At 42.8% G+C, this 26,588-nt stretch overlaps 1 protein-coding gene across 2 annotated transcripts; it reads left to right on the forward strand.

Annotated features, from left to right (window-relative positions):
* The first annotated feature begins 453 nt into the window (after positions 1–453).
* On the forward strand, positions 454–25,522 carry LOC104925408 (prickle-like protein 1). 2 transcript variants are annotated; one of them, XM_010739021.3, is made up of 8 exons: positions 454–801; positions 18,760–18,963; positions 20,756–20,869; positions 21,686–21,826; positions 22,664–22,867; positions 23,094–23,280; positions 23,365–24,234; positions 24,356–25,522. In XM_010739021.3, exons 2-8 carry the CDS (start codon positions 18,775–18,777, stop codon positions 25,219–25,221), a joined length of 2,571 nt encoding a protein of 856 aa, XP_010737323.1. In that variant the 5' UTR covers positions 454–801; positions 18,760–18,774; the 3' UTR covers positions 25,222–25,522. The 2 variants fall into 2 exon arrangements, with proteins under 2 accessions (XP_010737323.1, XP_010737324.1); XM_010739022.3 differs by lacking the exon at positions 454–801 and adding an exon at positions 12,843–13,391.
* The last annotated feature ends 1,066 nt before the right edge of the window (positions 25,523–26,588 follow it).

The following is a 26,588-nucleotide window of genomic DNA, read 5'->3' on the forward strand; positions in this document are numbered from 1 at the left end:
AGGCAATAGCCGCTTTTCAATGTATGCATATAGGCTTACCTTTCATGGTCCACTGTAGTGTAGGAATAGTGTTACACGGTCTGTGTGGGAGAAGATAAAGCACATTGTGAACATTTCATATTGATTGCAAGAGGGACAAATAGGTTTGCAAGAAAAAGATCATATTTCTACACCTGGTGACAAATTGTGTGTGGATTGAAGTGCAAAGAAGGCGCCTTCGCAGGTCTGTTATTAAACTGAAACAGATTAATTCAAGTGTTTTATTGGTTGAATTACAGCCTAGATAGAGACAAAAGTTCATATAAAGGTAACGGGCCGCCTACAGTAAAGGCAACAGAGGCAGATTAACTCACTCAGTAGTTTTCAAGTACTTAAATTACACAAACAGTTTTAAACTCCCCACTGCAGCAGCAGGAGTTAAACTCTCAGGAGCGAAGTGTCCACTGGTCCGTCTCTCCAGGATTGGTGGGGGCTGCTTGTTTAAGCCAATAGGCAGGGAGCAACGCTAATGTCATCTCACTGTGACCGCCGAGAGGAGCAGCACCACACTGCGCACCGTGCGCCGCTGAAATGAGATGCGGTGACAGTGGGTTGAAGTCAGACCAGACGAGACCAATGCAGCCAGTATCTGGAGTTTAAGCTTATCGCTTTGCACAGCTCTGGGGTTCAGCTTTGCGGCGCAGTGGTGCACCCTCTCTGGACTTTTCATCTTATGCCAATGAGACGCAGCGTGAAACGCTTTTCTCACTTCAGGAATATTGGTTCTGGATACTCGGTTTACTGCGACTGAACGCTTTGTGGGTGAGTGGTTTAGTGTGTTTTAAGAGTTGTTTTTGCACATTAATTAGATTTTTTTTAAAGTAATTTCACTGATGGTTGCATCAAACTTGTTAGAAGTTTTACGCTTTGAAAATACTCAAAACGGTGATGTGGTGAAAAAAAAAATCATCCTCAGTGTTGTGGTTTTGATAGGGAGAAAACACTTTAACAATAAACAACCCAACTCCCATCAGTTGTACTCATATCCCATGGAGACACTCTCATAAACTAACCCAGAAAATGTCCCAATCCAAAGCTGCTTTGCGCTTTTACGCAGCAACATCTCCAAAGAGACACGTTTCACTTTCCCTGCGCGTGTAGCCACAGTAACCCCATTTCTCTGACGCTGAAAAAACTTGGTTAGAAACGTGGTAGTGGTGGTGGTGGTGGTGGTTGGAAGTGTGGAGTCCCCCGGGGCCTCCAGATGTATGGACTCAGCTGTCGCCTGTCACTTTAGTGACAACTGGTCGGCGCTTCGTGACCGCTGCTTGTCCGCCACTGCAGGGCTCCATAGCTGTCAAGAGTGCTGTTGAGTGAGGGAGAATGTGGTCGCACACTCCGGCAGCCTACAGTATGAGGAGTCAGTCACTCTCGCTTTCCTCCTTCCTAACCATGATGGATAAGATAAGAGTCATCCATTCTGACAAGGCATGAGATATAGTCCTGAAGTTATCAAAACAAAACTTGTAGAAATCAACTTATTTTGAGGATATTTTTTTATGTCAGGTTTTATCATCCAGATGGTGTGATCTGCCTTGTTTCAAAATAAAAGTCCAAGAACAGAAATATCCCAATCTGGTGAATGCTTTTTAAGACCGTGCATTAACCTAAAATACTTAATAGATTGGATGTTTTTGCAGTGCAGTCAGCTTTTGTATAATAAAAACAACCATGCAAGCTGCTTGGGTGAATTCATCAGTCCATATGGACCTTTAGTAGAGCTAAACATGCCATAAAGTGTTTCCTTTGGAGAACAATGACACACCCTCGAGTTTCAAACATTTCCATTCTCAGCTGTGATAGAACGTGCTAAACCTACAAGACACAGAAGAGCACTTACTGTTATATTTAACCATGGCTGTCTAAGATAATATTTTGTTCTCATTGGAGCATAGTAAACATCACCATAAGCCATTAAGTCCCGTGCATGCCTCTCTTGGGGGCTGACAGGATGACAGACCCACTTGGCTCAGGGTGAGCGCAAAAGAGCGCAGACTGGCCTGAAATCTGTCAATATGGCCACAGCTGACAAAAACAGAGCGCTGCTGATCCCAGGACAGCCTGACAGCTATGTGAGAGGACAGACCCAAGAGGTCCTATGGTCTTTATTTGGCCACATTGGATGTGATTGTGGAAGCGATTTGATGTACTGCAGGGCAACCCAAAATTAAAATAGACTTAAATAAACGGAATCCTAACTTGGAAGTGGCATTGCTGACATTGTGCAGAACCTGTGGTTCATCTTCCTCCTTTGCACTGTCAAAGTGTAACTCACCAGGTCAAAATCTTGCTGTAATTGCACCAGCCACTTTTAACCATCATGTCAGTGATAAATATATACTTTGTTTACCCTTGGGACAGTGGCCAGTAAAGAAAGAGGGTGAATAAATAAATAGAGTGAGAGTGTTGTGGAGAGAGACAGAGGGAGGACGAAGCACAGAACCAAGGTGGTGGTGTCACCTAGTGGCTAGAATAGAGGTTGACACCTTTGCTGCCCAGGAGACACAGAAACCCATCAGTAGCATTGCCTTTACAGCCTGACACAAACAACAAATAAACAATAAAATATTGTGAGTTTTGAGCCATATTCTTTCCCTAAAGCTCAGTCATTGTAAGTCCTCACGAATTCAAAACAAGGGCACCTTGTCCTACATCTGAGACCCAGCATCTAGTGCACGTTCTGCTTCGTCATCCACCTTCTTAATAAATTATTACCAATGACGGATGGATCAACATATCTGCTTAAATCTGTGTTTCACACTTTCAACAGCTGCAGTCATTTTAATATTGAAGTGATCTAGCAGGCACGACATTCGTTAGGAGCTTATCCTTTCACTGCTGGTGAGAATTTAAAGTTATTTATAGACCAAATGATTTAATGGTGTGACACGGTGCTTGTTCACAACTCATTTCAAAAAGTCTCAAAGTCAATCAAATGTACCATTAATAGAATCATAAGACTTCAAAAACACTTTGGAAATAAAATAGCCGGCCTTATCATAAAATGTCTTGGACACAGCTGATGGAAAGTGATCAGTTCGGCCAATTTTATGTTTACGAGTGCTCATTTAATAAATGTGGAATATGTTGATGGTTTATTTTAGTACCAAAGCGCATAGAGACTGGAGTGTTTTGGACTTCTTGGCAGATCTTGTATGAGCACCTCATAATGCACCTTTCAACTAGATAAGCTGCCTATAACATCAGCACACTCGTGCCATTGCATTAGAGCACAGCGAGAGTGGAGACAAATCACAGACATGAAGCCTCAGTCTCATAGACATAAACAGTGAGGTATGTCATGATGTGTGTGTGTGTTTGTCCAAGAGAAGCAGATGAACAGAGACAAAGTGGTCACCTATGTGTGTGTCTGTAGGTGTCGGAGAGTGTATGTGTGTGTGTGTGTGTGTGTGGCAGACACCCAGCTGAGTGTGAATGAGCAGAATATAAGTCCCAGTGCCCGTGTGTATACGTTTCCCACTGTTGATTTAAAAGCCCAGTACCAGTGAAATGTACACAGAGGCCTGTTTGTGCAAAGCTAGAATGAATCACCCTCGCGTCCGTGTAAATCGCCTGCAAGCCAAACACTCTGGCAGCCTTTTATCCCCAGACGTGGTCCAGCTCACCGCAGCAGGGCTAAAAGCAGAGCGGGACAGGGCCGTGTGTTGTGAGGAGCTGTCAGAGGAGGCCAGTCTTTCATGGCTCTGGATGGGGAGATGTGGCATGGAGTCGGGTTGCCATAGACAAACTCCAGAGAGCAGAGCACGTTGACTGTAAACTGTTTGTGGTAGGTTGGCAGCAGGCAGGATGAAGTATGGCTTGTTTAAACGCCGGTGGTCCCTGAATCTGTGGTCACTGGGCCTGGCTGAATGGACGGTGGCCTGGATGGTCAAATCTAGGGCACTGTTACACTGCGGTCATAGATATTGGGATAACCACTGAGGATGCTACTGTCTGTCGGAGCGATTATAACACTGTGCTTGCCATGTGGCAAACGTCCCCCTCTTGTAACTTTCAAACAGCATCATGTGTGAGAGTCAGTGAGATCTGCCTGCAAGCAGTGGCACACATTGGATCCACATGCTAAGCATTATTCTAAAGTGATTAAAGGTAGCTAGTGATTTAGCGCTTCCAGGCACAACTCTGTTTATTAGGAGCTGCAGGATGATGTTAGAGGAAAACGGGTTTGGCTCTCACACTGGAGTTTAATGCCCCAGCAGATCTCTGGTAACCACACAGCATAATTGCGGGACTAACCATCAGACCACCACGATGATGAAAGTCATACTCGACACACATGTTTCATTATCACCACCATGTATAGGCATGATGCTCAGCTCTGGATGAGTACTGCGTAATAACCACGGCGCAGCGCTACAAACTGGTTATTATCGACATGTCTGTCTTTGATAAAGGGGAATAACAGATGCAGAGATACCAAATGTCAGCAACTTTAGTGATGGTTTAGTTTTTGGAGAGACATGTCTGCATGCATTAGTGCATGTTTTGTCCTCCCTCCTGTCCTCCACATCTCTAGGGATCCATCCAAGCAATCACAACATCAAGGGCTAGAAGCAAAAGAAAACATATTAGCCTGAGATAGTCATTAGAAAGCTCAGCTCATTTCCCCGGGACACAACAGGGGATTCAGTTAAAGCTTTTCCGGACCCGTAGCTGGAAATATGCAAAATACACCCCCCCCTCCTCTCCTTCCTGTGGCTCTTGTTCCTCCTGCTCTGCTGGCATTGTCACAGTCGGTGAATGTGGATGATATGGAAAAGGTCAACAGGGTTTAAAAATGGACTCTGCAGGGCGAGGGAGTTTTGGACTGACAACAAAGGTCTTTCCTGAGACTTTTCATAAAGGTTACAGCCGGGACAGTCAGACACTCAGAACATTAACTCATTAAAACTTTGATCTTGTCATATTTTACACTTCCATTAATCAGGTTTGCAGACAATTTTATGCACACAAGAGCTTGGCCATATTCCCAAATCACGTAAAAAGCTGAATTTAATTATAATAACTCATTTAAAATATTGCATACAATGCATCGGCAGATGATTAACACACGAACAGTGAGCAATAAATCAATATATTATTCCCTTTAGGCTTTCTGGGAAGAAGATTTAACCTGCTGCTTCATGTTTTCTCTGTTTTCCACTAGAGGTCTGTTAATTCTGCTAACATGACGGGATCTTCCATCCAAGAACACTATATCTATATACCACGAGATATGTGCTACAGCACATGATTCACAGTCATAATAAAACACATTTTTCCCCATTTCATCTAAAGCATTAAATTAGCTTTGCTCCAGCAGTGTTACACATTTACATTATTACAACACATTGACCATATTCAGTAACAATCATCCCACAGCTTGTACCAGGGTTAGGGTTGGATATCAAAGTCTGATTTGAAGCCTTGGCAATGCTTTTTGACAGACCTACTATGAATTAATCCACACTGACATTTACGCATGCTTCAATGCATTCGCACAGTATTTGAAATATGGTAGAACATGCAGGATTTGGTGAGGCTAGGCTTCACAGAAGACAGGAGTCATACGGCAAAAATGAATTCATGCCAGAGAGCTGGAAAAAGTTAAAAAGTAAGTTAGTAGTAAATGCTGGGAAAGGAGAATATTCATATTTGTCTTTATTATACAAAAAGAATAACAAAATACCTCATAATCTATGACTTATGTCTTTAGCACCATAAATAAGGTGGTTTTGCTCTCAGCATGAGTTAGTTTTCTGTTCTCAATCATATAAAACGGAGCCAGGATTCTCTGACAAATGGATTCAACAATCAAAATCCAAGCCAAAGCAATGTATTCAGTTGATTTTTAAAAACTAAGGAGAATTAAATGAATATACATGATTGTGTAGACTTGCACATAAATAATGTAATAATCCAAATACTTTCAGGAAGACTGTCAAATGATTGGTAACAGAACAACTTTTACGTACATATTTATTTATGAATGCTGTTCACAGGTGTGAGTCGTGACAGCTATTACTGAGTGTATTATCGCTGGATTTATGTTTAGCAGACGCCATGTTGTAATCTCATATAATTCATCGCTTCACACCGAGGAAAAGTGTTATTGTTTAAATAGTCATACATCACAGTGAAGGTAGATGTTGCGGGATAACATACAGATGGGTCAATATTGACCGAGGCTAACTGAGGACATGTCTTGCAGAGCAGCAGCCTGAGGCCCACAATGGGCCCACTGAGCTGACACAGAAACACTTTCGTTTGTCCACAACAAGCTGACGGCAGCTCCTAGTGAGAGGCCAGTTCAAAGAGCCCGATTTTTGTTTGCTGTGCTCGCACAGTTCCTGTTAGGGGTTGGGTTCCCAAAGAAAACAAGAGCAGTGGCTCACCAGATGTGTACATCTGTGCATTTCTGTCCTGTCTGCAGGCTAACACATTCGGAAAATGTTTTATGACAGTAAAAATTAGGTAAATCTTCAAAAACAGCTTCGAGTTTATGGAAAGGATTATTATTTTTTAAAAACTTGCTCTCTCTGTCACATGTTCCTTTATGCTGGCCCATGCTGCTGACTGAAAATGGTCATTAATGACCTCAGTATTAGCAGCCCCAAGAATAACACACTGGCAGAAACAGACGTACTACATGGATGGTTTCTAAGAATAAGCTCTGCCCTGGAGGACTGGTATCCCTAATTTGGGGGGTGATAAGGCGACCTGTTGTGTCCCTTTTTCCATTGCACACATACATCATGCCAACATGTACACTCACACACACTCACACACAGATGTCAGGCACTAATGACCCCATGTCTGGCCTGTTTATCTGCTAAACTGAGTGAGGCCTCTAAAAGGGCTTCTGATTTAGACCTGAATACACATACACATGCATACAGTACATAACATGCACACACAGCTTACAGACTTATTTCATCTAACAAAAACAAGCTTCTGTACTGCACAACTCGCCTAACATTTGATGATTCACATTACTTTTTAGTGCCACAGCAATCCCTGGTTACCTTTTACCTTACATAAAAATAAAAGAATTAAAATAACTCCACGTAGTGAGGTATGCAGATCTTAAATTTGGTAAACTGGTGTTGGATCAGTTCCAATAATCTGCAAATACACTAAATTGAGGTACTGAAATTGGTATTAGGATGGAAAAATTGGATAAGTGCATCCATATTTGGGTGTTTACTAACCTTTGCACCTGTAGACTAATATATATGGTAATATACAGTATATATTGCACTTAGTAGACAGTGGATAGTAGAGAGCAGAAAGGAAAAAACAGGGTCAGAAATGACGTGCAACAACATGCAAGATCCTGCGTCATACAGGGGAGGTTGTGATTATATGGTCAGCGCTTCGCACAGCCTACTGTACATGTGCTCATAAAGGAACTACAATCATCAGACTAGTTTTCGGTCTCTGCCAACATACTTCTTAAAGAGTGGAAGAAGTCAAATTGTTGTCACCAGTTGTCACCTTAAATATATATAATAATAGCTTACAAGTGCAAAAGAATTCATGCCATAACCATTAATCTACAGACAATATATCAACACAGAGAAAGACAACTCAATGTGTGAAACAGATGCATAGATAATAAGATATACGTTTGCCTCCCACCATGTAGGACCTCCATACATGTATAACCTCTTTGTCCTCTTCAGGAATGCGAACACATTACACATACGTATGACAAAAACCATAAATAAACCCTCAAAGTCAAACCAGACTAAATATCCAGTCAGACATCTCACTGTGAAAGTGGGTCCAGAATCTAGAATTTTTGTTGTCGTGAGTCACACGAGGAGGTGAAAGGGTCAACAACATCAGAGCAACAGGAGGCCTTACAGGAGAGATCATTGGGCCTCTCCTCTGCTCTTTCTGCTGTTTTTACTACCACCTTAATGGCTTAAATTGTGTCCAATTAAGCAGTGCTGGAAAGAAGCATCCCCGCTCTTAGTCGTCAGAGTTCCCTCTGTGCTGTGGCACTGGAGCATGTGTTTAATTAGAACGCTCTAAAAAGACTGTAACGGAGTGTTTCTCCAGGAATGTTAATCATTAGTGGGATCCTGACTGAGCAGCTCTTAACTGTTTCAGAGTATTGTTGGATTCCATGGTTTTCCTTTTGAAGCCATGCGGCTCAGTAAAACGCTTCCACGTGTGGGAATTGCCAACTTTCTCTTTCTTTTTTAAGAAAGAAAAAAAAAATCTGCATCCTCTCATCCTACAAAGACTTGCACATAGCACCCCGCCCGATTATTGCCCTGTTTTGTTACGGCGGTCTCATTCATGTGTTCGTTTGAGCCCGGGGCTGGATACACACAGGAAATAGTTTTCTTACCATATGAAGGATATATGGTTGAACTTCGAGGAAAGTTGAGGAGAAAAGCCCAGATGTGTGAGGTGTGAGGTTTAAGTGGCGTGTGAGTTAGACTTTCTGAATGGGCATGAGGTGTGAGGTCATAAGCTAAAAATTTAGTGAAGTCTTAAAGGTCACAAGTGTTGAACCTGGACATTGACGGGGGTTTCAGCAGGAGTGATTAAACCTTTTCTTGGAAAACCTCACGTTTTTCCTGGTCGTGGGGAACATTTCAAGGTTTCAATGAAGACCTGTTGGTTGAACCCATTGGTTTGAGGTGTTAATAGGGCTGTTTTGTAATTTTATGTCTATATTCTTTCCAGTTTGTCCACAGACCACACATGACAGGCTTTCCCCTCTGCTGATCCAATGCTTTTGTCAGCGCAAGTGAGTAGCGTAAGCGCAACCCATTCATCCTTGGTCCGCTCTGTGTGCAGACAGCCACAGGCTTTTGTTGAGTTATAGTGTCCTCAAATAAAGGGGCTTCCTCCCTTTAACAGCCCCAGGAGCTCTGTCGCCCCACTTCCCATTGTTCCCAATGAGGTCCAGCTTTTACAACTAGGTGAGAGGGTGTCAAATTGAGGGTGAAATATGAGCTGTCCCAATCGTACATCTCTGCGAAGTTTGGCAAGACAGTTAGACAGCGTATGTACTTTTAATAAAGTGAAGAAACAACTTTGTTTGCTGACACCGGGCTTTGTTCAGGAAAAGATGTGTTCAAGTTGAGTCAAGATGTGTGCAAGTTACTCCAAGGAAACTGGACATTCATGTTTGATTACATCATAGGTGACACAACAGGGTTACAGCAAATTAAACACAACAGAAATAAATGGGTAGATAAGTGGTGCACATAGATTGCTTTCATGAAATCACACTGACATCATCTAGTGCAGCAGCTATAATGTTGTTGCTTTTATACATTGGCATTACATGGTGGAACTTATAATTGAATACAGTCAGCTTGGTTATGGACGATTTAAGTATTGTGACCTTTTTTTGTCAGCTAATTAGATTTTCTGTTGGGGTTGAAAAGTTCAGATGTAATCGTATCTCATTACCAATTTAGTCCAATAAATCTCATATCCTTTACTTGTTTTATTCTATTTTCTTTTAATTCAACGTATTGAGAAACGCGTGAATCTCCAGTGAGGTCAAGTGTGACATGAGTAGATATTTCTCTTTATTTTTTTTACAAAGGTCAGAAACTAAGCTTAGATCTAAGACTTGCCCTCAGCTGCCTCCAATGTGTCAGAGCGAAACAGTAAAAGGGGTTATGTGAGGGTTATAGGGCTAACAAGCCCACAGTCTGACCTGAGTTTGTCAGCGCCAATCTAGCTAAGTCAATATCAATGCGCTGACTGCTCCACCAGTTGACCTTTTCCTCCCTCTTTCAAGGCGTAAAAAGGATTGTTGTTACAGTAGAGTGAGAGGATTTTATTGGCCTTTATAACTGAGGCTTTTGTTGGGTCTGTGTCCTGCTAATACCCGTTGGCAGGTCATTTAAACCTTGAGAATGCCTACATTTTATAAGGTAGCTCACACACCAGTGAGAGCTGCTCTCAACAATGGTCATCAGTGATGGTAAGTTAGAGACTGACCTTCCCTTTGCCCCCTTTGGTACCCTAATTTATGGTAATTCTTTGGACTCAAATTTGTCTCATTTAAACCTGCTACCTGATGTTTGACATTCTTACTTTGAGATACAGCATTCAGCTTTGACTAGACACTTTTGTTTTATGGGTCCCCTTTCTTCGAGGACGTGTTTGGACCAGAGAAGAATGTAGTTTTATCGTCGGGGGTTGGTTCTGATGATGATCATCCCTGTCCTGTCATTGTCAGGGCATGCTGGTCATGGAGTACCTCGCCGCTAGCACAGGGCGTCTTTTTTTTTTTCTTTTACAGCAGTGAGAAGGTGCAGACCAGGTGTGAGGTGCTGTTCAGGTCATTGTGGCTATGACAGGGGAATGGGCTGTAAAGCCCCAGGGCCATAGATTTATGAGTCATCTGGTGCTCTCAAAGGTCAGAGGTCAGGGATGCATGACTTGTCCAACTTAATATTATTCAACTATCTAAGGCGAACCTTGAACTCCGCGGCCAGCTACTTCTAACTATAGATCTCTACAATCTCAGGATGTTGTTGTTTTGATGCAGAACAGACTAAAGGGTCTTTAAATAGGGGTCCTCACCTTAGTTCATTGTCAAAGGCCACTGATTCTCTTTCGCAATTTCACTGTAAGAAGTCCCCACAATGTGAACTTAAAAGATATGTGATCGCTCCCTTGAACTTTTAAACCTGTCTCTCAACTTCTCTTTTAAATCTGAACTGCAAAATGAAAAGAAACTGTATAAGAAACAACGAATGCTTCCTTTGATCTTCAGATGCGAAAATCAACCGAATAAACAGGTGATTCATTTTGAAATTTTGGGGAACACTGGGCAAAATTCTGTTTACTCACCTTGGTGTTGCTGAATAAGCTCTGCAACTTTTGTGTAGATTAGTTTACCATCTTAGCTTTGCATTTCATGAATGCCCCCCTCCCAATGGCAGGATGCTGTGATGTCCCTCCCCTCTAAGAATTGCTAATGGAGCAGGGTGCAGAGTCTTTAGGACTATTACAAAAGCCTGAGGTCTACTGTGAAAGGATGCCTCTCCTCCCTGGCCTTGGCTGCTACAATGGCTTTGTCCACACATCCACACACAACTAGACTGCATGTTCCATGCAGACGTCTGTAAGCCCCAGAACGTCATATTTTTTTTTTAAATAAACTTGTGTAGATAAGCAGATGAACTTCTTTTTTTACTGAAAGGAACATCAACCTTTCTAAAGCTGCATTTCTTACGTTTAAATGAGTGAAATGACATTCACCAATACACATAAATGTGCGGTGCGTGGGCATGCAGAGGATGGAAGAAGTACTTCTCAATCACATGCTGTCAGCCATGCCCAGGTAGGCTAAGCAAAGAATAAGTGGCCCTCTGTTTGAGGCAATATTTTAAGGTTAAAGAAGATTTTCTGACTAGTTGGTATGTAGACAGTTGTATTTAGTAACATATCAGCTGAACTAGAGTTGAATATACTGTAAATTAGTCTTAAAAGTTTAAACAATAGGCAGACTTGTGCATATAAATCATCAGATCTACAGTGCTTGTTTCATTAGTGTTGCTGCTTTCCAAACATTTTCATTGCTTTATAACAGAACTAACCCTTGTGAACCCAGTTATATCAGCCCCCACAGAGTAAATGCTTCACGCATGTGTTCTTGTTCACAGAATTACACCTTGACGTCATCGCCACAAAATTAAACAGCTGTTAAAATGTTAATAAAGAAAGCAATTCTAGCTGTTTAATAGATTCCTTGCTTCCCAGTAAAATGTTCTAGCGCTTTGTTTCACAGTCCTAAAGTATGTTAACCCTCTACAGCAAAACCCCGTGTTGAAAAGGACAGACTTTTTTAGTTCTCTTACGTACAATAACGTGCACTATAAAACATGTCCTTTTAGGAGAAAGTAACACTTTGCAACCAAACAACCACAAAAGGATGCGAAAGGTGCAACTGTCCAGAGTTTGACCTGAACTGGTCACTTTTGTTTTCTGAGGCAACAGGAAGAGAATCGTGTTCTGACATTCCTGCAGAGGTGAAGGAGAGGCAGAGGTCAGCTGCGCCCCTTCTGGGGAGTTTCACTGGATAAGTGGATATGTACATTTGGATTTTATTTTATAGAACACACACACACACACACACACACACTGAATGTAGCTTTGTTCTTCTGTTTAAAGTTTTCATTGTCTGGGGATATAAGGATAGAACTGAATTCAGGCTAGTTTCTGTAGCCTGTTGGTGAACTACTTTCTTCAGTCTTAAATTGCATTGATTCCCACAACATATCTACATCATGCATTTTGCGTGACCTAACAAAGTTGAGCTGAACAATATTGGACATTCAGAGCCCTCACTCAGACAATGTTAAGCTGATAATAACGGCTTTGTGGTTTGAATTATTTCTTTGTATATGCCTTCTGTGATTCAGAAGTTGGAGGCCTGATGGATGGCCTCAATTCGACTTGCTGACATCATGTTCAGTTAGAGGGAAGGGTTATGTGAGGCTGAGCCAGGATGTTGTCCATGGTAGGAAGTAATTATTATTATACATTTTTTTTGCAGAGCATCTTTTGTTCACTCAATCCAACAATCACTCTATAATCATAAAGCTGTAGTTATCAAACAGCTCTCTGTAACTTAGTGACATTTTAGCACGCAAAAAAAAGGGGGAGACAAACCACCAGATAAACCAAAGCCTGGCTGTAACGCTCACCACCTTCCCCACATCTTTGAGCTGTTGATAGGGAAGAAGAAAGAAGAATGTCATGTGAAAGCTGTTGTGGAGATGCGGGCGGTCAGTGTGGTAAAACAAGCTCTGCCATCACTGATGTGCTACTAACTACAGTTCCTGTGAGCTGGAGCTCTACCGGTGGTTCTGATTTGGAAGCATATGTTTGAAGTACGAGGAGGAGGGTCAACGAAAGGAAGAGACGCCTCGCTCTTCCATAGCCTGCCATGACTGGCTGCTCTGAGGTTATAAGGGGCCGGGCTGAGGTTAAAGAGGGTTGGGTTGGGAGAAGGAGGAGGAGGGGGTGTGGAGGAGGAGGAGTGGTGGGCAAGAGACAAGGGTGGGATGACCATCTGGTTGAGCTCCTCCATGTACACGCACACGCACACACCCCTCTCAAACACTCTCTCCCACGCGCTCAGACAGACATCTCCCTGGCTTTTTACAGTCTTAGCTTTGATATGGGCTGTTACTGTGCTGACAGCTCTGATAGAGAAGGCTGACTGCTTCTGTCCTGGAATTAGTGCTCTGAGGATCTTACATAGATATGGAGCCCAGAGGCTGGAGAACAATCTAGGACTGGATATAGTGGTGATAAGATCATTCTTCTTGCTCACCTCAGGAGAGTTGGCCTACGCTGAGGTAAGACCGGCAGACAAATGACTTCAGATGTAATCTGTTTTTTGTTTTTTTTTACAGAGGAATGTGCTTTGTTCAGAGTGAGGCTGACAGAATTACTACTTGAACAAATGGAGATGTTAAAGTCTTGCACTATAACTCATCCTGAACTGTCTCCTGCTACTAGATGAAACAGGCTAACTCTGATGCAGACGCGAGACTTCCAACATGTATGTAGACTTAAAATGTGCAGTAGGGTATATTGCAGTTATTTTGCCAAGATGTTACAATTCTGAGATGATTCAAACTTTGATTTTCACTGAAAATGAAAAATCGTGATGAGTCATTTGTTGGGATCTGTACCAAAGCAATATTATTTTATTATGTCTGGAACAAAATTTGTAGTTCACAGCATCTCTGCAGCACTACAGTACATCAAATGCTGTCACATATTTACTTCTATCAAAAGAAAATCTGGGATTTGGATATTACACTTTGCTCATTGTGCAACCATGATAAGAAATTGTTTGGATTCCTTACTTTAATGAAAGAATGGTTTATGTCTTATGAATCGTGTTGCATGATTCATAAGACATGCAACACATCACATGTACAGATGCAACTTCTGATCTTTGCCTCGAGTCAAAATCTACCTTTAGAAGGACTGATTCCCACTGAGGTGGCGTGAAGAGTGCCAGCATTCAAAGAGTTGATTTTAGGTCCCTTCTACTGCAAACTGAATTTACGGGGATGTAAGTGTGTTTGATGTCTGCTATGTGACAGCAGCACGTGTGTGTTGAGTCTTAGTTAAGTCTGGCCCACCACATGCAGGTGGTCTCCATAGTGTAGATCTCTGTGGGGATGTCACTCCCATCCATTTGGTCTTGGAAAAACACTCCCCCAGCCATGAAAGGATGCCTCAATAAGCTGACCAAACTACAGCCATGTAGCACCTCAGCACTGCATAAAACCAGCTCGTCTCTAATCAGTCTCACTATGGACTGACTTTCCAGCAGCATTTTCACCGTAGGACTTTTAAGCTGACTGGATTCAAATCAAACAGAATCACCATGAATCCTATGTGCTGTTTTTCAGACCTTCGTTTTATGTTGCTCAGTTGGTTTATTGGATCCTTTAGTTACAAGTTTAACCTTAAATGCTGATTAAATTAAGTGCTTGTGGGAATATGCTGGTTCCCGAAATGGATCTAATTACCTACTCAATCTGATTTGTTAGATCTTTGTTTTTCATAAGGGATACAATATATTTAGTCATTTGAAAATATTTGTGCAGCATAAAAGGGTGCATAATTCTGAAGTTAAGATATATGTGACAGCAAAACTCAAATTTGACTGAGTTGAAGCTCAAGTAAGCAGGGACTATGAACAGAAAATCTTGTTTTTCTCTTCAAGTAGAGCCTATCCTGCATTGCTAAGCTTGCATGAGCCAAGTTAAACATGTTGGGCCGGTCCAAGCTGACAGAGAGCACTGTGTTGGGTTGTGTGCATGTCCATCATCCACTTCCTAGAGGAATATAGACAGTAATTCAGACCAGAAGCTGCTTATTTTTCTGTGCACTCTCTCAAGGGTTGTTAATCCAATGCTCCAGTGTCTGGATTTCGGGCGACTCTGGTTAAAATGTTGTTAAATACTATTTAAAATGTCACTGACAGAGAGGTTTGTGAAGTGATTAATAACATTACACTGTAGTTAACACATGATGCAGGGCCTCCGCGGTGCTTTCTTAAGTTTGAATAGAAATCTGTCGTTAATTTGTTTCCTGATGAATCAAGTTTGCACCCGCTTGTTCATTGAGCTCCCGTTATAAAGAGCTTGTTAGAATATAAGCTTTCTGTGCAACAAGAGTCATTGTGCACTTTTTTTTCTTCAACAGGACAGACCTTTTCTTTCATTCTAAATATCTTGAAGGGTGTTTCAAAATCTTCAATCACTGAAAACCATTCAAAGCAATCGTGTGTTCCAGCTTCCCTCTTTCACCTGCCTTGACTTACATTTCATTCTCTTTTGTGCAACAAGGCACATTAACATTTTCATACATGTCAGTCACCCCATTTTGGCCTCAGTCTGATAGCAGCCCCCACAACCCTCTGGCCCTCTGTGGGCAGATCAGTCAGATATGCAGGCCTGCAGCTTCCAAAGCCATGTTAACAAGCACCTTTACAAAAGAGCGAGGGCCTGTTAAACATTCAGGACTGCAGGGGTCTAGCTAGCGTGGGAGGGGGGCAGGGCAGGAGGGAGTGGAACAGTGAGAAGGGGAAGAGTACAAACTAATCTTACAAACCATAGGTCCCTTGTTGGAAGAAAAACTTTAAACAGCCAGCACAAGTGATGAGTCAGTGACTTGGCAAGTCAGTGTAAGCATAGTTAAGTTAGTTGGCTCAGTGCTTCTGTCATTCAAAAAGTTAAGGGAGCATTCTGGATGAAGTCAGAGGAAATGAACTGCATGACAACTGAAGGAAAAATTAGCATGCAAGCAGATGTGGTTGTATGGGAAAGAGTCGTTGCCTCACATCAAGTCGTGTGCATCCTTTATTTCTATTGGTGGACTGTGCTTTAGTTCAGGCCTGACATTCTTGAGAGTCAGGTTTGGCCGTGTGATACATCCTCGTGGAGGCTTGGCCAACATGTAAAAGCAAACATCTTTTTTAACAAATGTAGCGCATGATTGAGTCTGTGCCTGATAAAATGTGAGGCTGTGAAGCCTGGAGTCTCTTGGCTCCTGACAGAACCTGCCTATAGTTAGCTATCTCCCACGTGAAACCCAAGCTGCTCTCAAACAAGGCCACATTTTTGCAGGTTATTTTGGTCTCATTTGCAAGTCAATAGATGCGAATAGAACAAGAGAGTGTCTTATTTCTCTCCCCCCCCCTCTCTCATCTGAAGACAGGTTATCTGGGTTGAGGACTTTAACTGTCATGTATGAGGAGATAACACACCACATCTTCAGGAGTGGAAAAAAAAAAAAACTTACTTTACAAAGGCGCCATTGTTCAGGACATCAGGCGTTTTAATGGGACGTGTCATAAGCCGATCCGCCTGACTTTACACTTTGTGGAACAATGAATGTATTCCAAAAAAAGCTCATAGATCCACTGCAGACTACAGGAAGGCACGCCAGTCAGTGGAAGTGGCGACGCCAAGGGGAGGGGGGGCAGACTTGTCCTTGAGGAAGATGAGTTGATATGAATGACCAATAGCTGCCAGGCCTGGCATGCCAAGTGTGCAGCAGTTAATCATTCGCAGAAGGGTCTGGCGTGCCACTATCTCAGAAAGAGTCATCATTCAGCGTGAAGTCGCGTACATGAGCATACAGCTGACTCCGACAGAGTGTTAATGTTGCCGTATGTGTGTGTGCGTGTGGACCAGCATAGCCTATAATCTATATATGCCTGCCCGCATGTGTCAATGTTGGCTTCAGCATAAATGTGTGCATTCCCTCTTTGTGTATGCACACTCCCGGAGGCAGCCAGGCATATATATCATTCCAGGAGAGAGCGCAGATTTTCAGGGCCCTTTACTGTCACGTCAGTGTTCAAAGGCTGCACTCGAGTGCGTCTGGTTTTCTCAGCTGTTTCTCCGCGGCCCATGGTGCCCTTGTTGGCCATAGGGGGTGGAGGTTTTGGGGGGAGGTGGTGTAAGGGCCAGGCTGCTGGACACTGGCTGGGCTCCCATTTGATCTCAGCTAGAGTCCCTGGCCTGTGAGAAATGACCACAACTGGACACACATTCATCATCTCCATGTCTGCTTGGTCCTGCAAAGCTTAGAGCAGCTCAGGAAGTAAAGTAGGCCTACAGGCTTAATTTGGTTTGTAACAATTATTAAATTAGCCTAAACGAATAGTGTTTGAATTGATTTGCTTCAGAAAGTTGAACTCTGTACTGTTTCCTTTTGTCACAGACCTCCTTTTAGTTTGTCACATTGCAAATCTTCAATGCTGATATATCACTTAAAGTGAGACAATGTCATTTGTAAAAGAACACACTCTTTCTCTTAGAAATGGAAGTTTTAATCTAATTCAAAAGCAATAACATGCACTCATGATAAATTCAATATTCGGTGGGGTTTTCCTGATATTTATAGCTTAATTTGGTCTGGTATGACCGGTAGAATTGTGGCCAGTGTTAGAAAGATTAATAGATATATTTGTTCCCAGAATGACCGCTGCTTTGCAAAATGGACACACAGGGTGTTTGCTTTAAAGTTTTACTTGACAATAAACATTAATTCGCTTATTTTTGTACTTCACCGAGCTGTGCTATGGTCTGTTTTGTTATAGTCATGTCTGCAAAAGTACTGATGTATAGAAAAGAATTAGTGTCTCTGGCCACCACACACATAGATCAACACTGTCCGTCTTTGATCTCTTAGCTCCTAGTATCAGTCGACCCCATCCATCCATGTCCCCGTCTGTCCATCTTTCCCTGTCCATCTACTTCACCTGTCTGGCATTGTTCTGTCCATCTAAGAGATGAAAGGATGATCAGACAGTCACTGCAGCAGGTTGGAAAACAAACCAAGTCCAAATAAAAAGCGAAGATGAAGGGAAGAGACCAGGCATGTGGACATTCCCCATATGGTGGCCAGTCCTGTGTTTATACAGACCACAGGCTCAACTGATCAAGCCAGCATCAGATCCCATGTGGTGGCCCCTCTTGGGACATAGTATGGTGTAGCACCTCAACAGGCTGAATGATGACTCATTCAGATCTTAGCTTTATAGATAAGGTGAAACAGCCAGTGCCTGGTGTTGTTCTTTCTTTTGACTTGATGGCAAACTGAATTACAACGTAGGAAAGGAATGTGAGGTCTGTGAAACATTGCCCAAGACCGGGAGAACGTATAACTTACCCTGGACTCACTGTATTTACGAAAAAAAAAGCTAAGTGCTTGTTATTGTCACTATAATGAGATTGGACGTCACCTCATGAAGTTTTTGGAATTTCCTAATGGTCTCTATATCCTCAAAAGCCACATGAGGAGGGCACATGTTTAACTGCTACCACAACAGCAGTGAAAGGGTATAGTTCTCTTTATGAGTGTCTTTATGAAGTAGACTCATCACCAGAAGTGAACCAAGAAAAGCTTGCCCAGATACCATAATGGGCTTTTGAGGGGGGGGAGTGTGGGCCTCATGAAAGAGACAGTGATTTTGTGATTCAGCTGGTGGTTAACATTCAGCAGAATCACACACATATGAGAGAACTCGATTAGATGGTGCGAGGACAGCATTGTGTGTGGAGATCGGTCGATATAATGACTTGTTAACCAACATTTCGTTTTCTTTCCACCCTCCACTTCCTATCCTCACCCCAATTCCTCCCTCTCTCCCACATCTTTTTTAAAATGTATTTCTTTTCTTTGTCTATCTAGTAAAAAGAGAGTCTGATGAGCCTGGCGAGTGCAGCAGTGTCGGCGGCTGGCTTCCAGGGTGGGGCACGCCAGCGAGACTTGATGATGGAGCAGAAAGTCAGTAAGCTTACAACTGGCTTCCAGCGCAGCTCCACCTCAGACGATGACTCGGGTTGCGCGCTTGAGGAGTACGCCTGGGTACCTCCTGGCCTTAGGCCAGAACAGGTGAGCAAAAATATTGTTTACAATGCAGTGTTCTTATTGTGACTGATAACTAAATTAGTAGTTTGGATTTGACCTCATGGAACAAACTACAGTATGATGATGTTCCCTTTAATTGTGATTCCTTGGTTCACCAATCATTATTTCTCAAAATCACCACAATGAGTAATGGTGTGTCCTCCTCACAAAGAATAAAAACAGCTCTGACCTGATTTAAACTTCCTTCTAGCCCATTTGCCTGGCCCAGATAAATGATATCCAGCACATTACAGAATAACATACCAGCTCAGAGTCCCAAGTCTCTGAATAATGGTACCTGTGGGACAGACAACTTATTCCATAAAACTTTTGCTCGGTCCCTTTGTTTGAGGCAGACTTGTCAGGCTGTACCAGGCAGCCACTTACAGGCAGGATGTGTATACTTTTATTTACAAACTGTGGTATGGCAAAGTCTGCTTGCGATTATCAGAGATCTGTTAAGAGGAGGACTTGGTGGGCCGAGCCTGGTGCTGCTGGCAGCGTCAGGAATCAAGGGGCCGTCTTTTTTAACAAGCCTTCTTCTCCACAAACACAAGCAGGGCTGTTAGTTGTGTCCGCAGGGCAGACAGTGTGATGTGGCACTTTTCCCCCAATCTGCTGCATTTTCTCTCCTCGCTTCTCTCTCTTTTCTTGCTGCATTTCTCTCTTCCTCTCCATGTCTCTCCATCCCACTTCCCTTGTTAAACAACACACATGGAAGCAATGAGGGGGGAGATGGGCAAAAAGAGATGGGTTCACAGCAAAAGAAAAACCTTAAATCCCAAACACGCAGGCCCTTTTGTTTTGGAAATGTATTGGTCAACTGTAATGCCTTTACTGCAGCCATTGCCCTGAATGGGCCATGTATTATGGGTCATCATTACAGTGAAGAAACACATAGGACTTGGGTGATAGCTGACTGTTCCCCAGCCCCTGGGGAGGTGGATGAGGGGTAATAGCAGCATGAAAATGTGCATAATTTATGGTGGGGGCAAACGTTGGGTTGATTGTCAGGGTAAATTGCTGTTACCGCCCCCCCTCTAGACGGCCAAAGCTGCAGGAAGCCCCCACAACACACAAGACAAGCACACCCCACCTCTTTATCTGACTGACTGTAATAGCCCCTCCCTCATAAAGTTTAGTTTTCAGTGGTCAGCCCTAAGGGTCAAAGTGCCACTGTGACAGTCTGCTTTGTCTTGTCCCTATAGAGACAAACATATAAGTGGAAAAATACAATCTGTAAACTGATTTGACCTGTTGACCTGTTGTATAGTGCAGATTTATGGAAAGCAATGATTTCTCAAGTGCCATCATCAAAGAACATTTATTATATGTGTTGGACTTTTGGAATAACATTTCAAAGGTTTAGAAAAACTCAGGCAAACACTTTGATTCCACAAAGTCAGTCTTCCATACTTTTTAACAAAGAGCTCTCCCAGATTGTGTCTCATCACAGATTGATGTGTTGGTTCTCTGGTTTCTTGGAAAACAAAATTGTGTTAATAAATATTGGCTGTTCTGTCCAATGGATGGTTTAAAAAAGCTTTTCTCAACATTGGGAACAAAAACACAGCTATGTGTTCAGATTAATGACTGCACATACTCAGATATATATCATTTGGAAAGGGTTTCATTTGTCTTGTGTGTGGATTCACTGAACCATTCAGTTAACCTAAAATGTTAATATACATGGAGAGATGTTTTTCTGTATTAAACCAAGTATTTTGTCTTGTGGCTCTCTAAAGTGTCTTCTTCCATGATTGCGTAATTTCTCTAGGTCCAGTTATATTTCTCCTGTCTGCCAGAGGACAAGGTTCCCTATGTGAACAGTCCGGGAGAGAAGTTTAGAATCAAGCAACTCCTCTACCAACTTCCACCGCACGATAATGAGGTGAGAATATTTTGTGTGCATGTGCGTAAATGCACGTATCATAAAATTCATCCCAGCAGGCCCTCTCATTTACACCACAGCTGCAGAAAACATCCACTCTCCATTTTGTTTGAGTAGCCATAACCCACAGTGTTAACAGCCTCACCATCTCCATGCCATCTAATGCCCGCTAATGTGAACCCCTGGCATTCACGTTGACATCACACTAGGGGATTTTTGTTCCACAATCTTGTACACATGTAGTGTGGGCACAATGTGACTTTTGACTTAATGATTTTATGATGTTTGCTGGGAGCCCCCACCAGCAGGATTCCTGTCATAGCAGTGGTTTTTACGAGGACTGCTCAGCGGGAGAGAGGGACGCTGGTTGAAAGAGGCTTTATGTGATGCCACCACCGCAGTGGCACCACAGTTCGACTTGGCTGTCTCTCTTCCTTTGTTCCCCGTCCTCTTGATTTCACTCTAAACACAGGCCTTGTTTGTGTAAACGTCTGCTTTCCCTCTTGTTAAGGCTTTGGGAAACATCAAAAAAGCCTGTTGTAAAAATGATGTTCTCAATCAGGGACTGTGGGTGGAGATATGTAGGGGGTGTAGGAAGGGCAAGCTGGGGTCAAGAGTTGCCTTTGTCCAGCATGCTCTGGTATGCACTCTGCCCTCTCTCATACTCACCTAAGTTTATAACCTTTATTAGTGACAAGCAGCTTTGCATTTGGATCTTTCAACGGGTGGAATATGAAAATGTCACTTGAACAATTAGAACAAATTATTCATGATGCCATAGTATATCAATTAATTGTCTTATCGTTTTCCTTCTAGGTGCGTTACTGTCAGTCCCTCAGTGAGGAGGAAAAGAAGGAGCTGCTTATGTTCAGTGTCCAGAGGAAGAAGGAAGCACTGGGAAGGGGCACAGTAAAACTCCTGCCCCGCAGCAGCATTCTGGCCAGCATTTGTGAGCATGTACGTTCCCTGTCTTGCATGTATTATGTACTTCTTCAAATATGGAGAGCACTGGGTAGAGTGGTTGTGGTATGAATTAGTTTTTTTGTTATGTATTCTTTCAAAATCCAATCTTTCAACTACAGTTTTGAAAAAAAAAAAAAGATTTGCCGTCTACCCCCTGTATATCCCCCACCATGGGTATTTGGCTAATCTGGATAATTTTTTTTTGCTAAAACCCAGAGGCAAAGCTGAAATAAAGATCTTGGTGTCAGCAATGCTTTTTAAGAGATCCCTAAACATAAGTTGGATTTGCAGCCATGCAAACTAAAAAGACCTCTCTGCTGAGTGGTTTGGACTGTCTCATGACAGTGTTTTACTTAGTATTTAAAATTATTGTAGAGCAGCCAGATGGTGCCCATAAACCTTGTCAAAACAATCTGATGTAGCTATGACCTAGATGTCCATGCTTTCTCTTGTTTTCGTCTTTTTTACTGGCAGAGTAGTTGATTTGAAGTCATGTCCTCATATGATACAATGGTCAGGAAGACGGGTCAGGAAAGAAAAACAAATTGGACACTCTGGGACTGCAGTTGGGACAACCCAATGGGCTGGCACATACAAATGGGCCACATATTTACGCCTTCATCAACATAGCAAATGGACCTGGAAACCATATAATGATCTAGTTCCTATGGGCCCAAAGTTACTTTAGGGGCAAATTTGGGTTTGAAGTGTCCATACAGGTGTGTGACAAATGTTACCTTTACAGGGTTAAAATTACTTTATTCCAAAATATTTTGGAATTTGTGTAATTTCAGAGTCAGTATTATAATCATGTATGTTTGCCTATTACAGTGCGGTGAAAACATCAATGGTGGAGAAATGGCAGTGTCCGCCTCAAGGGCCGGCCCTGGACTGTCCTGGCACCCGGCATGCTTTGCCTGCTCCACATGTAGTGAACTGCTGGTGGATTTGATCTACTTCTACCATGATGGAAAGATCCACTGTGGAAGGCACCATGCTGAGTTACTCAAACCGCGCTGCTCAGCCTGTGATGAGGTAAAACCACAAGACTGAAATACTGAGAGAAAACATTGTAGTGGAGAAATAACATCCAGAGTCTGAAGTTTGTGGCCCTTCAAAATTCCTTTGGCATAGTAATAACATTTGTTATATATCCACTGTCTTGAATAAATCCAACACAAATATATAGACTGATGACTGCAAGAAAGGCAAAAGATGGCAGTAAATCTATGTCTCATTCAGTGAATATCTATGTCTACAGATCATCTTTGCTGATGAGTGCACAGAGGCAGAGGGGCGCCATTGGCACATGAAGCACTTCTCCTGTTTCGAATGTGAGACAATTCTGGGGGGCCAGCGCTACATCATGAAGGATGGCAGACCATACTGTTGTGGCTGCTTTGAGTCTCTCTATGCTGAGTACTGTGAGGCTTGTGGAGAACATATTGGTAAGATAATAACTTAAAGCACATATCATGATTGTCTATCTTTAGAGTACTATTGCTAACCATCTTAACATTCCCGTTTTCCAGGCGTTGATCATGCTCAGATGACCTATGATGGGCTCCACTGGCATGCCACTGAGAGTTGCTTCAGCTGTGCCCAGTGTAAGAGCTCTCTCCTCGGCTGTCCCTTCTTGCCACACCAGGGCCGTATTTACTGCTCCAAGGCCTGCAGTCTAGGGGAAGATGTACATGCCTCCGACTCCTCTGACTCTGCCTTCCAGTCAGCACGCTCACGTGAATCCCGCCGAAGCGTGCGCATGGGAAAGAGCAGTCGCTCGGCCGACCAATGTCGACAGTCGCTTCTCTTCTCACCGTCGGTAAACTATAAGTTCCCTGGCTTTAGTGGAAACGCTGAAGACACCCTGACTAACAAGCTTGCCCACATGAACTTATCTGATGAGCATTTCTGGAGAGGACGTGGTGAGGAGGCAGAGGCACCTGAGGATCAGGAGGAGGAGTGGGCTGAGCATGAAGACTACATGACTCAGCTGCTACTAAAGTTTGGGGAACATGGGGTCTTCCAGCAAGCCAATGACTCCAGACCCACAGATTTCTGGATCTCTGAAAAGGATGCCAAGATGAAGCAGGAAACCTCAAAAGCTGGTGGCAGTGGTGGAGTAGGAAGGGGCAGCTTGGCTAGTAAGAAGTACCAGGCTGACATGTACTGGGCCCAGTCTCAGGATGGGCTAGGGGACTCAGCATATGGTAGCCACCCAGGGCCAGCAAGCAGCAGAAAGATCCAGGAGTTGGAGCTAGATCATGGGGCTGGAGGAGGCTTCCAGGGAGAGGAGCCACAATGGTATAATGACTCTTTGGAGTGTATCACGGACGAGTTCAAGAAGACAGATCAGAGTGTCCGAGACTCTATGGACTCACTGGCACTCTCCAATATTACTGGTGAGTAGACACGACATGATACATCAGATCAACATGAGAAAATAAGCTCTTGTGTGATGGCAATGGTTGATTTCTTTTTTCCTTGTGCAAACATTTTATAATTTTCCTCTCTCTATTTCAGGGGCCTCAGTAGATGGTGATAGTAAAGACAGACCTTTGGTATATTCCCTGCAAGGCTTCCATGAACTGGAGACAGAAGACTGTGAGAAAACCAGTAATATGGGAACCCTCAACTCCTCTATGTTACACAGAAGTGCAAATTCCCTGAAGAGCCTTGTATCTGAACAGGAAGAGGATGTGGAGGAAAATGTTCCAAAAGAGGACGAGCTGCCTCTGCCAGAGGACAGACCCAAACCTCATGTCCCTGCCCTCAGGAGGACACGTTCACAATCTAGGCCACAGCAAGTCAAATTTTCTGATGACGTGGTGGACAATGGCCATTATTGCGAACCCCCAGTGCGCCAGCCACCTATGAGTGAGCGGACTCGCCGGAGAGTGTACCACTTTGAGGAGCAGGGCCAGGAACTTCACTCTGGTCGCCACCATCACCACCACAGGAGACACCGCAGTCGCAAGTCTCGTTCTGACAATGCTCTTAACCTTCTGCCCAAGGAGAGGCCCCAAATGTGCTACAAAGTGGACCATAGAGGCAATGCCCTTGGACCCAAGGGGCACCAAGCCTTCCACGGCCACCCTAATGCTTCTGCAATGTCAGACTATGGGCTACAGGGCCCAGCCATGGGGAGATTCTTGGGGTTGTATGGGGATGATGATGACTGGTGCTCCACATGCTCTTCTTCCTCCTCTGATTCTGAGGAAGAAGGCTTTTTCCTGGGCCAGCCCATCCCTCAGCCTAGGCCCCATAGATACTACTACACTGATGACTTGCCCACCCCTGTGACAGGCATGTCCTCTCCTCCTTATGGCCAACGGACCAAGTCCAAAAAGAAGAAAGGGCACAAGGGGAAAAACTGTATAATTTCATAGACTTTCATTACTCTCTTATCCTCAGCTTTGGGTAATGCTTTGCCACTTACATTTGCCTTCCATGTTCACTGATTAAAATGCAATAACAGTCTGCTTGCTATTACAAAATTCACATCACGCAGTTTACCAAGGTGTTTGTGTAAGACACAAATCCTTATTCTGAATCTTCATAGGTGTACATGTGGCATTACAAACTGCCAGAAGAGTAATTTTAGAATAATACATATTTATAAACACATCTAAACTGTGTTAATATAACCCAGTGAAGATATTAATGTATATATTGTAGAATTAAAAAAAACCCAAAATGGCTATTTTTATACCCTTGAGCTCATGACATGCTGTGTACCAAAATTGCATTAACATTTAACTATTGGCAGTTTATACAGAGCCATTTTTTCCATGAGGGTGCCAGAAATGAAATGAAAAACTGACTCTGACCCAAGCTCTTCTAATGTGTTTTCTTCCAGGCTTTTGCAGCGCTAACATAAAAGAAACACTGTGTGTATTAAAAGGCCTATTTGAGTGGTGTATTTATGGGTCACTGTACTGTAAGCAAATCATTGTAATCTGTATAAATGTACAAACTGGAATATAAGGCTAAGATAGATGATAATTGTAATAAAAATATCTATATATCATGATCTGTGTTGTTTTTCCTGCCCCAAAGTATTTAATGGATATTAAAAATGAGGACAAATTTACTTAAAGCCATTATTCACAGTTTATCATAGAGGATCAAAGAAATGAGCAAGTATTCACATCTGAGAAGCTGAAATCAGCCTGAAGCTGAAGCTTGCCTGCCGAAGCCACAACTGTAAGAAATTTATAGTAGCACATCATATTTGTGAAATATGTTACACCCTGGTCAGCAGGGGATCCATAGACCAAACTGGGGTTCTTCGGAGTTGTGGAAGGGGGCCACTAAATTATTCAAGAATGATTATTCTTTCATAATTTTGTTTTTTTAACTTTGTCATAACGTGTCAGTTGAGTCAAAAGTATCAATCTAGGCACTGCATTGGGCACCACTTTGGGCCACTGCCCAAATTAGTCCAATGATTAGTATTTCTAACATCTGTAGAGAACTGTAGAGACAAGAGGTATTTCAAAAATCATCTTGAAGAAGCCTTGTGTGAGAGAATGTACATCATTAAAAAAAAGTATTAGTCTTTCAATAGATTTTTGGTTTTATAAAAAAAAAGGTTGCAAAGCAGCATGTGAAAAATACCAAACAAAGAAAATGGGCTTGCTATTTCTAGATTTAACAAACTTTGGCAAAGCTGAAATTAGAGCATGTTTATTTTGAGCTCGTCAGTCTCTCAGTCTCTTAAGACTGGTTGTTTGGTTCCCTGGTTTGCTAGCTT

This window comes from Larimichthys crocea, chromosome XXI (genome assembly GCF_000972845.2).
Source record: "Larimichthys crocea isolate SSNF chromosome XXI, L_crocea_2.0, whole genome shotgun sequence".
In the NCBI taxonomy this organism is placed as follows: Eukaryota; Metazoa; Chordata; class Actinopteri; family Sciaenidae; genus Larimichthys; species Larimichthys crocea.

Excerpts from the sequence above, each read along its gene's own strand:
- LOC104925408 (XM_010739021.3), top strand. The coding sequence starts at position 18,775 with ATGAGCCTGGCGAGTGCAGCAGTGTCGGCGGCTGGCTTCCAGGGTGGG. Across the intron at positions 21,827-22,663 it reads TGGCCAGCATTTGTGAGCAT|TGCGGTGAAAACATCAATGG; the intron begins GTACGTTCCCTG and ends TGCCTATTACAG. Across the intron at positions 22,868-23,093 it reads GCTGCTCAGCCTGTGATGAG|ATCATCTTTGCTGATGAGTG; the intron begins GTAAAACCACAA and ends CTATGTCTACAG.